At 48.0% G+C, this 17,213-nt stretch overlaps 1 protein-coding gene across 2 annotated transcripts in view; it reads left to right on the top strand.

Annotated features, from left to right (window-relative positions):
* Positions 1–2,801: 2,801 nt before the first annotated feature.
* The window catches only part of HDLBP (high density lipoprotein binding protein), a 24,309-nt gene continuing 9,897 nt past the window's right edge, over positions 2,802–17,213 (top strand). Inside the window, exons 1-15 of one of the 2 annotated variants that reach the window (XM_008939980.1) lie at positions 2,802–2,871; positions 3,411–3,523; positions 4,426–4,580; positions 4,919–5,134; positions 6,507–6,713; positions 7,190–7,405; positions 8,342–8,548; positions 13,682–13,789; positions 14,301–14,405; positions 14,817–14,895; positions 15,565–15,704; positions 15,886–15,990; positions 16,245–16,358; positions 16,687–16,773; positions 16,947–17,078. In XM_008939980.1, the coding sequence (XP_008938228.1) occupies positions 3,448–3,523; positions 4,426–4,580; positions 4,919–5,134; positions 6,507–6,713; positions 7,190–7,405; positions 8,342–8,548; positions 13,682–13,789; positions 14,301–14,405; positions 14,817–14,895; positions 15,565–15,704; positions 15,886–15,990; positions 16,245–16,358; positions 16,687–16,773; positions 16,947–17,078 (1,947 nt within the window). In that variant the 5' untranslated portion in view covers positions 2,802–2,871; positions 3,411–3,447. Of the gene's footprint in view, positions 2,872–3,410; positions 3,524–4,425; positions 4,581–4,918; positions 5,135–6,506; positions 6,714–7,189; positions 7,406–8,341; positions 8,549–13,681; positions 13,790–14,300; positions 14,406–14,816; positions 14,896–15,564; positions 15,705–15,885; positions 15,991–16,244; positions 16,359–16,686; positions 16,774–16,946; positions 17,079–17,213 lie in introns of those variants that run through there. The other variant, XM_008939981.1, reaches the window with a different exon arrangement.

Raw genomic sequence — 17,213 nt, 5'->3', positions numbered from 1 at the left:
GGCGACCCCGCCGCCCGAGCCCTTCTCCTGGGGGAGGCGGACGCTGCCCGAGGGGCGCGGTAGAGTATGTAAGTATGGCTGTATCTAAGGCACCTACTTCAGGAACTGATGGGAAAGGAAAGACTGTCCTGCCACACAGCAGCAGTCTGCCTGCGGGATCCCTCCAAACCCAGGGCACCTGGGCCTTTGATAGCTGGGAGAACCAGTTAGTTTTCAGAAAGCATTTTCATGTTTGACCACTCATGTACCAAGAGATCACCGTGCCCTGCGTGATTATCTGACAGAGGACAGTGACTCCCACAACTAGCCCGGCCTTGCTGCTGTCTGCGGTCCTAGGTGCATCAGATTTTAGCTACCTCAATTAACAAAATGCTAATGTTTTTATTAAATACAGTTTTAAATAACGTGTAACTGACATTTCTGCCACAAGTACTGATTGTACTGGCAGCATAACTCATGACTTTGCTTTTGTTTGTCTTCATACAAATGTTTCCCATGTGGTTAGGTCTGGCCCTTGCTGGAGGTTATTTTTAGGATAACTTTGTTCTCTTTATTTGAAGTGTGCCCTAGACTTCTGAAACTTCTTTTGCTGCACAAAACCAGTGTTACAGACAATGTATAAATTAGGCAGTGTGAAACCTGTTGACCTAGCCACACACCAGTGTGATGTAGTTGCAGCCTTAGTTTCAGGACCTAAAGAAGGGGAGTCGAGGTGTATGCATGAAATGCGATGCCTGAGCTGCTGGTTTTGACGTTACATTTAAAATACCATTCTGATGGCTGCCTCCAGTTTTGGCCAGAGATTAGTCTCAGAGGCCTATAATATTCCAGATGTTTGAGGTTACTGGAGATGATGAGCATTTGTTCTTAGCCTGCTGTATGGGTGACGAAGCAGAAATTCATACAGATAAACACTGCCCTTGGATTTCTCTTTGAATGTCTAGTTGTCCTCCAAGGTGGAGGCTGCAAGGCAGATCTCTGCAGCTGGTGTGGACACAGTGAAACTAGCAGCTGTGCCTTGAGGTTGTGGCTCTCGGGCAGGTGCTATATTCGGTCTCATTCACTGACTTCTCATCCTTACCCTCCTCCGCTAAGGAGCAGAGCACACGCAAGACCAGCCAGGTGGGACTTCCCTGAGAAATGCGAGTTAAAAGCGCATCTGTGCTGTTGACAAGGCTTCAGCCAGACCTTGCCAGCTGCTCGTGATGTCTAGGGTGCTTCTCGCTCCTGCCCTCTTCCCCGTTCACAGCTCCACGTGAGGTGGTGGCACCCTTGAGCTGGAGGAGCTGGCTCCTGAGTCTGCAGGCCTTGCTGAAATAGTCTGGGACAGGTGCCATGCTGCTAATGCACTTTCCTTGGGTCTGTGGCAGCCTGAGCCACGCAGTTCTGTACCGTGGCACGTAACCTGCCTTACACCGTGGCAGGACAGTGGACAGTGGGGAGAACCTGGGTGTTCCTCCAAGGTCGGATTACTTTCTGTATGCTGACAGATGCCTTGCAGAGCCCCTGCTACAGCAGCTCTGCTTCAGACAGCACGGCTGGCTGGCTGTCCTGCCAGCTGCCATATCGTAGTAGCAGATCATAGCAGGACTGACTGTAATGCTAACTCTGTTGCCTGGAGAGCGGAGGAGGTGTTGCCTTGGTCCTGATAAGAGGCTTGTTGAAGTAGGGGAAGACACTTCAGTCTTCACTGAGGTGTGTATCAGGCCTGTGTGGCCCAGCTGCCCCACTGCTCTTTTCATTCTTCCCTCCTGTCTCTACACGTTCCCTTACTGTGTCACAGAATAAGTGTGGGGCAAGATGCTGTGGTTTTGGGAGCTTCTTCTGACACATCGGGAGGTCAGAAATGGCAACTGTCAGTTTACTGAAAAGCATCCCTGATTGATGTTCAGAAGAAGGTCCAAGCAGCACTGCAGTGTTTGGGTGGGAGAGAGTGGCCTCTTGTCCCTTTGAGCACTGGGTTTTAAGAGAGTGCAAGCCCTACAAGAGCACACATAACTCCCGGGGGAGACTCCAGGTGTGGGGAACCATTGTACATCTGGCAGAGTGTGTACTGTACTGACTTTTGCATTTTTACTTATGTTCCTAAACACTTTTTCAGTGAATCTGCAGATCTAGATACAGGAGATGTAAAGCTCTCACCAACAGTGTGATTTTTTCACTCGTTCCATCCTGTGTATGTGTTTAAAACAGTCCATGGAAACCAGCCTCTGTTATGTTCTTCCACCTTACAGACTTGGGCGTGGAGATTCAGTGCCTGGTGCGTGATCTTATTCCAATTTGAAAAAGGAAGAGGTGGGCTGACCAGCAGCTCTGTGTGGACAGCCCTGAGTGTTTGACTTAGTTTGTGAGGACGTCTGTGTTGATTCACCCGAGCTCCACTAAACTACATTCCTATCTTGTGAATGATGGCACTGTTGTTGGCAGGTTTTCAGGTTGTTAGTCTCCTCTGACTAGATGTTGATGCTCTTGCTAACAACCCTGAAATTTCATGTCTCTCTTGCACATATGTTATTAATTGACTGTATATTTGCCTGATACTGGATGGTTGCTCTTGTAGCTAGTGTAATGAAAGAGTAGCTACTGCAGGCTTCCTGCTGTGAGGTTTAAGCAGATAGTGGTGTTGCCTGGAGCTCTAGTAGAATATGACAGGTAAAGTATGATGAGATGTGACTCAGTGTGTGAACGTTTTGGATAGGGTGTCAGTTTGAAACAGTACAGGTGGTGCTCTTTTGAAGGTTATGTTCATGGGGCATCTTGGAGCAGTCATGTAATTTCTTTTTTGTTTTCTTTTTCTGTCAAGCAAAAGCTGGCAGGCTGACAAACGGGCAGCTTACAGGACGGACTCTCTGGCTACTGACCATTTAGCTGGTAAGTTCTTATTTTGGGAGAGCCAAAGATCTTCCTGTTGCTAAACTTGCTTATCAGAGAGGCTTTCAGAGGGCATCCATAAGTCAGTGGGACTTCAGGCACCTGTATAATTCTTTTTCAGGAAGAGGCAGCATCGTGGGCCTTTTGTTTTCTCTCAAGGGTTGTACAGTGGTCTTGGACAGACTATCCAGACCTTTGGATACTCATTTAAGAATTGCACACCTCTAATAATTGATAGATTAGTCTATCAAAAAAAAAGTTTAACAGCAGCTGCTGTCCCCCTTTCCAGTGGCCTTGTTAGGTTGTGCATCCTCTGCCTTCTTAGTGGGAAGCTCTGGTTTTGGTGACCGCTGTGCTGGGAGGAGTGGCCCTTCCAATTTCCTCTCTGTGGTTCAGCAAGAGACCTGGGCAGCTGACTGGCACTCTCCAAGTGCCAGTGGCACTGACTGGAAAAGTGCTCAGTGACACATACTTTGTTCTTCCTGGAGTGGCTTTTTAAATGAAGCTGGTAAGAGTGTTGCCACTTCTGTCTCTTGCAGTGGCATACCCGGATTGTGTGTGGGTGGGAAGTCGACAATGAGCTCCGTGGCAGTTTTGACCCAGGAGAGCTTTGCTGAACACCGCAGTGGCCTGGCTCAGCAGCAGGTGAAAGGTGAGGAAGCAGCTGAGTTCCTGTGATGTGTCTCTGAACACAGGCAGGCAAGGTTCGTTACTGTCTCACAAACTCACTCCGTGTGTCCGGTTCCCCACAAGTGTGCAGACATTGCATTCCCCATTCTTAGACTGCTGGCTGGCCAAGCTCTGGCCTTCCACCAACAGCAGTACAGTGGTGATGCTGCACAGTGCAGGGCCAGGAGGAGGCAAACCTCAGATCTTCATAGAGCTCTGGTTAGCAATGCTGTCAGCCAGACAGTGCTGTCAGCTGGGATGGGGCACATGTGAGAGTGGGGCATTGGGCTTAGTGTGCTGGACTGCTGTTTCCTTCCTTTGCTCAGCCAGGTGCTGGAGAAAGTCAGTGTAACTGTATTAACTGACTCATTGATGGGTTTTGGAACCCATCCTCCAGCTGTGAGCTGACCCCCTTCAAATGGCACAGTGCAGAACTGAGTCAAACATGAGGTACAGGCTTTCCCTGGACATTTCTCTCTGCCTTCCTCCTGGGCATATGTTTGTCTTATCCCCTTCTGACCTGCAGTCTTGCTCTGTTCCTTTCACTTCTTTCTGCTCAACCTGTCTCCCTTATTTAAGCCTCTCTTGACAAAGCTGGCATTAATGTACTGTTTGCTGCCCCCATCCCCTTGCACATTCACTTGCTGCATCTGTAGTGCCAGTTCAGACAAGGTTGGTTGTTCATGGCATCTACTGCAGTCTGCTGTGCTGAGGTCAGTTGTGCTCTGGACTTGGCTCCTCCACAAGCATAACTGTAATAGGATTAATAGTAGTGCACAAATCATTTACTCTCCCTTGTTAGTGGTGCCTAAATACAATTGCACTGTATAACAGGGGAATTTCTGTGGGGATAGCATCTCATTCACCCTGTCTGCTTCACTCCAGTTACAGCTTTAAACTCCGAAGAAGAGAATGATCCTCCAACCTACAAGGAAGCCTTCCCTCCGCTCCCTGAGAAAGCACCATGTTTGGAAGCTGCCCAGGAACCTGCTGGGCCATGGAGCAAAATCCGACCAATAAAGGCTTCTGTCATCACTCAGGTTGGTGGAAGTGGGTGTCTTATTCCTTCCTTTTCCTCCCTCCCAAAAGTAGGTGAAGTGAAGCTTTCCCTCAAGTACAAAATCTTCAGTGTGTCAGGCTGACAGCCTTTTTGCTGTACTTTACCCCGGGGCACAGGGAGGGCTGGAGCTGAGAGCTCTTTCACCTTCCCTGGGCACAGCTGGTGTCTCCACTGGGAAAGGTTGATGGCTTGCACAAACCTGGGAGCTTCGTGTGCCAGCAAAGCTCTGTATGGCAATAAGAGAGGGAGGCAGTGGCAATTGAAAGCATGCTGACTGTGTTCCTGTGCCCTTCTTTTATCTGTCCTGTGGCTGGGCAGGTGTTTCATGTGCCACTGGAGGAGAGGAAGTACAAGGACATGAATCAGTTTGGAGAAGGCGAGCAGGCCAAGATCTGCCTTGACATCATGCAGAAGACAGGAGCTCACCTGGAGCTGTCTCTTGCAAAGGACCAGGGCCTTTCCATCATGGTCTCTGGCAAGCTGGAAGCGGTCATGAAGGCTCGGAAGGAGATTGTTGCTCGGCTGCAGACTCAGGTGAGGGCATCTAACTGTTTCATCTTTGCTCACAAATGCTCTGTGACCCTTGGATGCATGTGCCTATAAGCTGAAGAGGTGTTACTAGATGACTGTATATTGCCATATGTTTTCAAACTTGGAATGGAAATCAGGTGTAAAATATGGTTCAAAGCTAATTACAGGCCATGGTGTTGCTCAAAAGGGTGGAGTCTGCAATCTCTGAGTGCTTGAATTGCAAACAGTAACTTTGTGCTGAGGTGCTGGTGCCAGAGGGGGTACAGGCCCCTCAAAGCTGCTAGTGTGTGAGAACAGGACTGTACTTTCTCTGAAATCCTTCAGAGGATAATGTGGAGGGATGGGAGAGAGAAAAGTAGAGAAAAGGAAGTCCTGCCAAAAGCTGAAAGCATCAGCTCAGGGTTTTGGAACTTGTGGCTTGTGTAACTCACGCCACACTGGTAAGGAGCCACAGCCCCACTGTTTCAGTTGCTTCTCCTTTCAGTCCTCTAGGTTTTGATTTCTCACCTTCAGGTTCTTGAGTTCGTGATCAGGATGGTAGTTCTTGTTAGGATATATCACAGCCAGGTCTTGTACTGGGTTTTAAAGTCTAATGTCAAAGGCAGTTAATACCATGGCTGCTTAGTGCTGTACAGCCCATGTGTCAGGCCCTGCCAGAGGGGAGAGAAAGGGACAAACCTGACATAACATGTGTCTGAAAAAACAGTTCAGGTCCTGCTGCCACAGATCCATGACCCACTGTCCTCAAATATACCTCTTACTGTCCTGGCCTCAGGCCTGAAAGGTGTGTCTGTATTCCCAACTTTTCCTAGGCTTGGCTGGCTGCAGTACAGGGACACAGAGTTGAAGAGTCACATCAGGTGATTTTTCCCCCTGCCCCCAGTAGCTTGAATTTTAAGCATCTAATTACTGCTAGTAGTTATGTACTCACTGGCATTGAGTATGGTAGCAATCATAAGGCCAGTAGAAGCTCAGTGAGAGGGGAAGAAGTCAGGAATCCGTGTTACAAATCAACCCTTTAATGGTAGATGGAGAGAAGTTCTTGGAACCCCTTTTCCAAGAGGGGCCTTCTTGAGGCAGTCCTGGGAGTAGCATGTGCTACATTGAAGACACCTTTGTATTTAGTAGTGGTAAGCATCTCCTAGCTGTCTGCTGGAATAGGTTTCTGGTATTGATTTTCTGTTTCCTGACAGTTGGACTGTGTGTCTTTGTAGCCTTGGCAGCACATGTCGGAGTAGAGATAAACTCTGCCCATGAGCCATCATCTCAGTTGCTAGTACCACTAGGCAGCTTCTAATTTGCTTTCCCTGACTGTTCCTGTGGATCTGCTGCTGCAGACAAGAGTTCTCCCAGCTGCTTGACTCTTGTGTTGCAGGCTTCAGCAACAGTTGCCATCCCCAAGGAGCACCACCGTTTCGTCATTGGAAAGAATGGTGAGAAGCTGCAGGACCTGGAGCTCAAAACTGCAACCAAAATCCAGATCCCCCGCCCGGATGACCCCAGCAACCAAATCAAGATCACTGGCACTAAAGAAGGGATTGAGAAGGCTCGACACGAGATCCTGCTTATCTCTGCTGAGCAGGTACCTCAGTACTGTGATCTCTCATGGCATTAGCTGGACAGCCATTTTGCTTCTCCATGGTATGTTGGATGTTTGTGGCCACCACAGCCACAGTCTGTGGCTGATACATTAGTTGCATGAAAGGAGGTGTGTACTGTGCCACTGGCTATATGAGCACCAGCTGCCAGGTTCTGCAGCTTCTGGTTCTCCATTTTGTTGATCTCTGAAGTCAGAGAAGTGTGTTCCACGTTTGAAGTGGACCATTTTAGGGGCCAGCTGAGATAAGCCAGGATATTTCAGGTGAATATTGCACAGCAGCAGTGGCAACAGCAGCAGTCTTGGCAGTCTGAAAGAGATGGTGATGTGCAAGCCTGCAAACTGAGAGTGGCGCTTGGAGGAGAGTGTGAAGCAAGACAGCACTGGGAACTTAACTGTGTATAGCAGAGACTGGTGTGTGGAGGGCAGTTCTCCCCAAGGTCTGTTCTGGGCTCTTGCAGGATAAACGTGCCGTGGAGAGGCTGGATGTGGAGAAGGTGTACCACCCCTTCATTGCTGGCCCTTACAACAAGCTGGTGAGCGAGCTCATGCAGGACACGGGGACACGCATCAACATCCCTCCACCCAGCGTCAACAAGACAGAGATAGTCTTCACAGGAGAGAAGGAGCAGCTAGCCCAGGCTGTGGCTCGTGTTAAGAAGATCTATGAGGAGAAGGTATGGATGGTCCATAAATATTCCTGTCTTGCCTCGACCTGCTCCTTGTTCCTGTTCCTGTCTGCAGTTGTGCATCACTCTTTGCATCCTCCCCATGTCAGCTCTGCTCAGCAGCCTTCGCAGTAGCCTTGCATTCCTGTCTTGCCCCAGCCTGCTCCTTGTTCCTGTTCCTGTCTGCAGTTGTGCATCACTCTTTGCATACTCCCCATGTCAGCTCTGGCTCAGCAGCCTTCTCAGTACATGGCCTTGCATCTTACCATTTCCTCACTCAGCAGAGTAGAACTTGGAGTGACACTACCAGAGAGAGGACAGTTTTTTAGCTTTCCTGTGAATTGGGAAGCAGACCACAAAGGCTTCCCTGGCTCTTGTTCACACAGGTGCTAGGAAGGAGGGACAGAACCATGCGAAGTCTAATGTGGTGGCCAGCTGACATTATCAAAGCTGCTACGTGAATAAGAGTGAATTTCACTCCAGCTTGTTTTCCATAGCAAACACTGCTGTGAGTGTCCTTGATGTGGGTTGTTGGGCTGTTCTTCCTCATGATTAGGTCTGTGTCTGTACCAGTCTGGATTTCAACAGAGATAATCAGTTTATAGCCTGGTAGCTACGTGGTGTTGCGTTACAGTACTGCCTGGGCAGCAGCTGGGCGTTGAGGCCTGTTGTGCAAGGGGGTGCATGAGTATATGGTCTCTCCCATGTAGTGTCCCAGGGAGCTTGACCCAGAAAATATTAGTTTTGTACTTCAGCTGTGAATTTTTGGGCTCCAGGCTTTCTGTAGGCAGGGGTCCAGCAGGTGCTAGGGTGCTGCAGAACCACTGTGTTCACCTTTGCTCTTTCCCCAGGGCAGAGTTTCGCTACATCTCGTGGCTCTTTGTTGTTGTTCTTGTCCTTCCCTGCCCCATTGTGATTGATGCTCTGGTGCCACTGCCCCTACAGAAAAAGAAGACTACTACCATTGCAGTGGAGGTGAAGAAATCCCAGCACAAGTACGTCATCGGCCCCAAGGGGAATTCCCTGCAGGAGATCTTGGAGAAAACTGGAGTCTCTGTCGAGATCCCACCCACTGACAGTAGCTCGGAGACGGTGATACTGCGAGGCGAGCCTGAAAAACTTGGGCAAGCATTGACTGAAGTCTATGCAAAGGTACTGCCAAGTGCACTGGTTTAGACCCAGTGGGAACTGAGCACTGTCCCTTTCCTCCCAGTCCTGGTGGGATAGGAAAGGAGAACAGGGAGAAAAAGGCAAAAAGTGGGTCGAGAGAAGGAAAATTTAATAGACCAACACAAGAGGAGAACAACAACAGTAATAATAATATAATGCAACAATATATAAAGTGAGTGATATAAAGTGCACCAGTGTACCCTACCCAGCCCACACTCCACACTTACACAGCAGGCATGATGTCAGTGTGGTGGAGTGTCCCATTGGCTGGTTAGGTTGTCTGTCCTGGCTGTGGCCCCCTCCCAACTTCAGGTGGAAAATAACCCTATCCTAGCCAAACCAGGACTTCTACCCCTTATTTTATACTATCTACATCATGCCCAGCAGAGTTATTTAACAATTAACCACATATAATTTAGTTTGCTGTCCTCACCCAAAATTCAGTTTCATTGAGGTACACATCTGACTTCTCTGTTCTCCCACATCACCCACCAGGTGCACCCAGGTCCTTCACCAAAGGCAATCCCATGGGTGGGTTTGCCTTTGCCAGAAGTAGGGTTAACCCAGATCATCTTTCCTAATACATCCTCCCTGTGGACTGCGGGGGATTTATCCCCTTCTACAGCACATGAGAGTTTTGATTGTGTGGGGCCAACTCAGTTGGCAGATCCTCTTGTGTTAACTAACCAGGTGGCCTTTGCTAACTTTGTGGCCCAACCTTTGAAGGTCCCTTCCAGTGTAGTTTTTAACAGTTCATTGTACTGTTCAGTTTTCACAGAGGCTGGTGCATGGTGGATGTGATAGACCTGCTTGATGCCATGCTCTTCAGCCCAGGCTTCTATGAGGATGTCTTGGAAATGAGTCCTGTTGTCTGACTGTGTTCTTTCTGGGGTGTTGTGGGCAGGGTCCTGGGGCACAGGATAGGTTTTTGGCCACCCAGTTGTTGCTTCCACCATAGTGAGCACGTGGCACTTGGCTTAATGGGTTTGTGGGAGTGTGATATTATAAATCTGCCAGGCCTCTCTGTATTTAAGCCATCTTCATCCATACCACAGGGGCTTTAACTGCTTGGCATGCTTGATTGCAGCAAGTTTTGCATTCATGGATAACTTGGGTGATAGTGTAGATGGCCAAATCCACCCCTTGATCTCAAGCCCAGCTATATGTTGCACCACTTCCAAATCATAGAATGATTTGGGTTGGAAGGGACCTTAAAGATCACCTAGTTTCAACCTCCCTGCCATGGGCAGGGACATCTCCCAGTAGATCAGGTTGCACAAGACCCCATCCAGCCTGGTCTTGAACACCTCCAGTGATGGAGTCCCACCGCCTTCATAGTGGAGAACTTCTTTCTTATATCCAATCTAAATCTACCTTCTTCCATTCTGAACCCATTACCCCTTGTCCTATCACTACACACGTTTGTAAAGTTGCTCCACAGCTTTCTTGTAGGCCCCATTCAGATACTGGAAGGCCACAATAAGGTCTCCATGGAGTCTTGTTTTCTCCAGGCTGAACAACCCCAACATTCTTAGACCATCTGTGTAGGACAGGGGTTGCAGCCATCTGATAATCTTTGTGTCCCTCCTCTGGACCCACTCCAACAGGCCCACATCCTTCTTGTGTTGGTGGCTCCAGAGATGGACACAGTACTCCAGGTGGGGTCTCCCAGAAGCTGAATAGAGGGGCAGAATCACTCCCCTTTACCTGTTGGCCACAGTTCTTTTGATGGAGCCCAGGACATGGTTGGCTTTCTGGGCTGCACTCACACACTGTTGGGTCACATTTTGCTTCTCATTGATCAACACACCCAGGTCTTTCTCCTCAGGACTGCTCTCAATCCATACTCTGCCTAGCCTGTAATTGTGCTTGGGGTTGTCCAGTCCAGGTGCAGGGCCTTACACTTGGCCTTTATGAACTTCATTAAGTTGTCATGGGCCCACCTCTCAAGCACATCCCTGGCCCTCTGGATGCCATTGGTCACATTTTGCTTCTCATTGATCAACACACCCAGGTCTTTCTCCTCAGGACTGCTCTCAATCCATACTCTGCCTAGCCTGTAATTGTGCTTGGGGTTGTCCAGTCCAGGTGCAGGGCCTTACACTTGGCCTTTATGAACTTCATTAAGTTGTCATGGGCCCACCTCTCAAGCACATCCCTGGCCCTCTGGATGCCATTCCTTCCTTCCAGCATGTCAACTGCACCACACAGCTTGCTGTTGTCCACACAGTTGCTGAGGGTGCACTCAATGTCACTGTCCATGTCACTGACAAAGATGTTAAACAGCACTGGTCCCAGTACCAATCTCTGAGGGACACCACTCATCACTGGTCTCCACTTGGATCTCAGGCTACTGATGGCAACTGTGAGTGCAGCCATCCAGCCAGTTCCTTATCCACCCAGTGGTCCATCTGGCAAATCCATGTTTCTCCAATTTAGAGGCCAGGATGTTGTGTGGGACAGTGTCAAGCAAGTCCAGGTAGAGAATGTCAGTTGCTCTTCCCTTGTGCACCAACACTGTAATGTGATTGTAAAAGGCCACCAAATTCATCAGCCATGATTTGACCTTGATGAAGCTGTGTGGGTTGCCACCAATCAGCTCCTTGTTTTCCATGTGCCTTAGCAGAGCCTTCAAGAGGATCTGCTCTGTGATCTTGCCAGGCACAGAGGTGAGATATACAGGCCCTTAGTTGCCTGGGTCTTCTTTTTTTTCCACTTTTTGAAAATGGGGTGTTATGTTTCCCCTTTTCCAGTCAGCAGGACCTTCACCAGACGGCCATGACTTTTCAAATATGATGGAAAGCAACTTAGCCACTTCAGTTCCTTCAGGACCCATGGATGGATCTCCTTTGGTCCCATGGACTTGAGCACCTTCAGTTTCTTTAGATGGTCTGGAACGTGATCTTCAGTTACAGTGGGCAGACCTTCCTTCTCCCAGTCCCTGCCTTTGCCTCCTGCAACTTGGGCAGTGTGGTTAGAGCCCTTGCCGGTGAAGACTGAGGCAAAAGAAGTCATCATGTACCTCAGCCTCCTCTGTATCCCTCATGACCAGGTCTCCTGTTTCCTGCTGGAGGGGGCCCACATCTTCTCTAACCTGCCTTTTATCACTGACACACTGAAGTGCTGGGCTCTAAACCCCAAGCCCTCAATCAAGGTTGACATATAGATGGTGCCCACACCCAAAGGAGAATGACCTTCCTCTTGGTTTTCTCTCAAGGACTGGCCAACTTTGGGTGAAAACCAATGAGGAAATTAACACTGGGTGTCCTGTCTCTAGAGGTACTCGTGTAAAAGCTGGCTCTGCTGGGATTGGACTGATGACTTGGTTTCTGGCTCAGCTGACCCCTTCCTTTGCTACCTTATGCACCAGGAGTGAATATATCAATTTGTTTATTCCTCCTGCTGTCAGTCACATCATATCCTCCCTCTGTTCTTTGGAACGGGGTGATAAAGTCTGGCCTGTGTGTCTGCTGCTAATGGCCTTGTCTTTTGTGCTGGGCCACACAGTCAGCAAAAGACATACCTGTCAAAGTGTTTCTTGTTACCCTTGATGTCCCTGGCCAGATTTAATTCTATCACCTGGGCTTTAGCTTCCCTAACCTGATCTCCAGCAATGTCTTTGTATTCCTGCCAGACCACCTATCCTGGCTTCCATTCTCTCTAGACTTTCTTTTTGCATCTGAGTGTGTCCAGAAGCTCCTTGCTCATCCATCTGAGCCACTCCAGTCTTGGCAGTGTGATCCACCTGCTCATTGTTATGATGTTCTTCAGTGCCCTGACTCTTGGGTAGGTGGGCATCCACGTCATGTTCCTTCACAGCCAGGTTCTCTACCTGAGCAGCAATATCTTGCCATAATTCAGCAGCCAGGTGGTCTCTGTGTTGCCTGTTGCTCTACTTCCATCACTCTAACCACCCCCACAGGGCATTTGCCACCATCCATGAGAGATACTGAAGGTCCAGGGACCTTCTTTTCCCCTTGAGGGCACCAAGTAGTGTTGAAAAGGACTCAGCAGGCATGGAGAAGGCCCCAACACACGGCAGTTATTTGTGTCTCTTGGGAATTGCCAGGTTGACAACCATACTTTTGCTAAATACTAGTTGATCAGGACTCTGCACTTGTTCAGGGGTGAAATTCCAAAATGTTGGAGATGACCACTGGCCCAGGCATTTATGCATAATCTCCCCCACACCCTGCCACTCATAACTGTCCAGCCTCAAGGCAGATCTCTGGGTAATATTCTTGGAAAAACATTTGTGTAACCCTTGACAAGAGCTGGGGCACATTCAGAAGACTCAGTAGCAAGTGGCATGGATGTCATATAAACAAATGAGAATATAAACACCACTACAGGGAATACCTGCTGTACTTAAGGGTTTATGGAACCCCACCATGCAAGCAAATGGACCAACATTGTGAGCATGCACTATTTAACTAGTATAAAAAGTGTGTATAACAACACTGGTTTAACATGCTTGGGTCAGATTTTGTTATCTCAACCCTTCATGCCCCACACTGGGCAGCAAAAAGGACTGTTGTGGTTTAGACCCAGCCACAATCTGAGCACCAAGTGGCCAATTGCCCACCCTCCACTTCCCCTGCTGGGATGGGAAAGAGCTTAGGGAGAAAAAGGCAAAACCCAGTGGGTTAAAATAAAGAGAATTTAATAGAACAATGCAGGAGGAGAAGAAACAATGGTAATAACAGTAATGAAACAATATATATAAAGTGAGTGATATAAAACACACCAGCTGCCTAGCTCTGCACCAGGGGCCCTGGCCTCACCCACCCTCTGCCCTTACATAGCAGGCATGATGTCAGTATGGTATTGAATATCCCATGGGCTGATTTGGTTGTCTATCCTGGCTGTGACCTCCTCCCAACTTCTGGTGAAAGTTAACCCTGTCCTAGCAGAACCCAGGACAACAAGATGGGCTAAGACTTATTTCAAAATCCCATAAAGATACATTCATGAGTACTGACAGGTGAAGAGGGAGTGGTCTCACACAGCTCACAAGTGAAGCTGAGGGTGCAGCATGGGAATTTGAACTGAATTTTTGTGAGGATGCCTTCTAGTCTGTCCATCAAACAGCTTCTCTGTTTTTCTCTCTCTCAGGCCAACAGTTTTACCGTCTCCTCAGTCTCTGCCCCCTCTTGGCTTCATCGTTTCATTATTGGAAAGAAAGGACAAAACCTGGCTAAAATAACTCAGCAGATGCCAAAGGTATGGATGAGCTGGTTAGCTTAGCACCCTCTGATGTAGAATATGGTTTAGTCCCAATCACTATAGAATGGAGAAATGTGTTCTAGTGTGGAAATTACACAGATCTTGATATTAAAGATAGCCTCTCTTATTACTGCTGCAAACACTGCTTGTCCTTTGTTATTCTTGTGGTCTGAGCCCTTCAAAGGAAGGTTTATGTGGTACTGCTTAGAGAATTGATGTGGTAGAATACCTGCAAATGTTGACTTCAACAAAATCTCTCAATGATGAGGTAGATGATACCCTGGTATCTATAGAAGAGCTAGGTGAATGACATACCTTAGACTCTAGACACTGTGATGTGTCCAGAATTGTAAGTCACCTCCTTCTGAAGCCATGGGAATGACATGTGTACTTTGTGGGAAGGAAACCACCTCTTGGTGGCAGGGATTGATGGTATAGGTCTGACTAACAGCATTGACCTGGCTTGTGTCTTGGAAAATTCCTACTGGATTCCTTACTGTGTCTCAAGGTTCACATCGAATTCACTGAAGGAGAGGATAAAATCACTTTGGAAGGACCTACAGAAGATGTGAATGTGGCTCAGGAACAGATTGAAGTCATGGTCAAGGATCTGGTAAGTTGGTGCTACTAGTTCTGGTACATAAGAAGAAAGTGGGCGAAGAAGAGGCAACAGAGCAGAGATGATGAGGTGTGTGTCACATTTGTATGACGTCTTGACATGCTTAACGGAATGTGCAGAAGACAAATTATGTGGCAGATAGATGAAACTCTTGGTTCTGAACCTTGCCCATAGCATTCTTAAAAAAAACAGCAGCAGGTCTTAAATCTTTTGATGCAGAGAAGGAAGGACTCTGTCAGTCATAGCTGGAGAGGCATATAAATCCCTTTACATATTTCACCAGCATAGTGCTCTCAGCTCAAACTCCAAACTGGAGAGTCCAGTACTGGCAGTGGGTAGTTACTTAAGTCACAAGACAGGAGAAGTCTTGGTCCACCCTACCTAGTCCTGTACAACTCTTTACAGATCAACCGGATGGATTACGTAGAAATCAACGTTGATCACAAATTCCACCGACACCTCATTGGCAAGAACGGAGCTAACAGTAAGTGGGGCCCCTCTCCAATCCTGGCCTTGACTCTCTCTGTGTAATAAATCATATCGTGGGCTCTGCAGCTCATCCAGTGTGCTGTCTCCATCACATTTCCTCTGCTCTCCTGGAGTGGTGTTGGCATAAAGAGATGAACGGGATGGCTTTGGGATGGCTTTCATGTGTGAAAGTGGCTTGGGAGGTTGAACAGTGGTGGGATTACTTTGCCATGTTCTGGAAGAAGTTGTTGTTGTTGTTGTTGTAGAATAGGCTTTTTTTTTTTTTATCTTTTTTGTTATTGTTGTTGCTCTATGTGAATTATGTTTTAGCAGGCAGTTGGGGATGGTGGAAATCTGCTTGGTGAGTTGCTCCCCAAAAGCAAATTTGGGATTAGAAATGAATTATCATCTTCTGATCTAAATGTGATGCTATCTGGGGAAGAAACAGATGCCTCACTCCTGCAAGCAAACAGTTGGCTCTCTGGATGCCACAGTATTTACTTGTACAGGTTCTTGTGTAGGACAGGTTTGCTCTTGCTGAACTCCAGGGTGAAGAGGCACTTTCCCTTGTTTCAACCCCAGGCCACTGGCCTCTTTTCAGGGGCCGGTTTCCTTGTTAATCAACCTCTAAGCAGTGATAACCAAGGTGCCCTGCTTCCAAGTTACCCCAGTCCTTGCCTTGAAGTTAACAGGATTAAGGACCTGTACAAGGTGTCTGTGCGCATTCCACCGGACAACGAGAAGAGCAACCTGATCAGAATTGAAGGAGACCCACAGGGGGTCCAACAGGCCAAGAAAGAGCTGCTGGAACTCGCTTCCCGTATGGTGAGTAGGGTGTGGTCTCGTGACAAGTGCTGGGATAGCCCTTCTCTGGTAACCTGGAGTTAATTTTGCCTGGAGGAGAGAGGTGGGATAACGCTGGCGAGTAAAGTGCCGGGCAGCAACATGGTAAATAAAAGTGTCTGGCTGTCCTGCTGAGCACTCAGGAGAGACTCTGTTCCACCAGGAAAATGAACGCACCAAGGACCTAATCATCGAGCAGAAATTCCACCGGACTATCATTGGGCAGAAGGGCGAGAGGATACGGGAGATCCGGGAGAAATTCCCAGAGGTGAGGCTCTGGGAAACCTAAGGGGTGTATTTCCTACTAGGGTAGTAGACACGTTGTCACTGAAGTCATGAATTCAGTGACTCTGTATCTCTAATATGTATAAGAAGATAGATTTTTCAGCCAGAGGCTGCTAACATGTGTACCCTTGTCCAATTGGCAATGGGGATGTGCAGGATTTCCCCAACCTTTGCATGTGTCTGACACAGGGATTCTTGCATTGGCTTGAGCTGACTGTAAATGACCACCTCTTGCAGGTTATCATCAACTTCCCAGACCCTGCACACAAGAGTGACATTGTCCAACTTAGAGGCCCCAAAAACGAGGTGGAGAAGTGCACCAAGTACATGCAGAAGATGGTGGCAGACCTGGTAAGGTGGATTTCTGTCTACTGTTCCCTCCTGCATGCATGGATAACCCTGGAATAAAGCTGAGCTGTACTGGCTTGGCTAGGGCTGAAACACCTCAAGATGAGGGAGCTGTGGACACTGTTCTGGCTGGATGAGGCCCTGGGGTAATACGTGTTATTTAAGGCCTTTAGGAGAAGGTACTTGCCTTTGCTTATTCTTGCAAGTACCTTGTATAGAGAACTTCCTTAGATCTGAGACCACTGACAAAAGCTTGTTGAGCAGTTCATGGGACAGGGCCTTGCTTGCCATGGCAGTGTAATCTTCAGTTCTCCTTTCCTTTCTCCCTTAGGTTGAAAACAGCTTTTCTATTTCTGTCCCCATCTTCAAACAATTCCACAAGAACATCATAGGGAAAGGAGGTGCCAACATCAAGAAGGTGAGATATCTATCCTATTTCATATTTTTATTATGGTCACTGCCTGCAGATAAGTCCCACTCACTGCTCTCTCCTCCTCCTCATTGCTGGCGTCAAACACAACCTCCAAGGGCTTTTTTTCTGATATGGGACACCTTTGAGATGGTTTTTATTTGTTTTTTTCTTTGTGGCAGATCCGTGAAGAAAGCAACACCAAAATTGATCTCCCAGCAGAGAACAGCAACTCGGAGACAATTGTTATCACAGGCAAGAGAGCAAACTGTGAGGCTGCTCGTCACAGAATTCTTGCCATCCAGAAGGAGCTGGTAAGTGAAATGGCTGCACTGTTGCCCATGAGGGACTTGAAAATGTTCCTCAAAGACATAGATGTAGGAGTATTTGTAGTGGGGACAAGGTGGTGGGAAGGAGACAAATGTGTCAGTCTGTTCTTGACTCTTAAA

The sequence above is a fragment of the Merops nubicus genome, unplaced genomic scaffold, assembly GCF_000691845.1.
Source record: "Merops nubicus isolate BGI_N331 unplaced genomic scaffold, ASM69184v1 scaffold8195, whole genome shotgun sequence".
NCBI lineage: Eukaryota > Metazoa > Chordata > Aves > Coraciiformes > Meropidae > Merops > Merops nubicus.
Note: the sequence above shows the minus strand (reverse complement) of the source record. Positions and strands in the feature narration are given on the sequence as shown.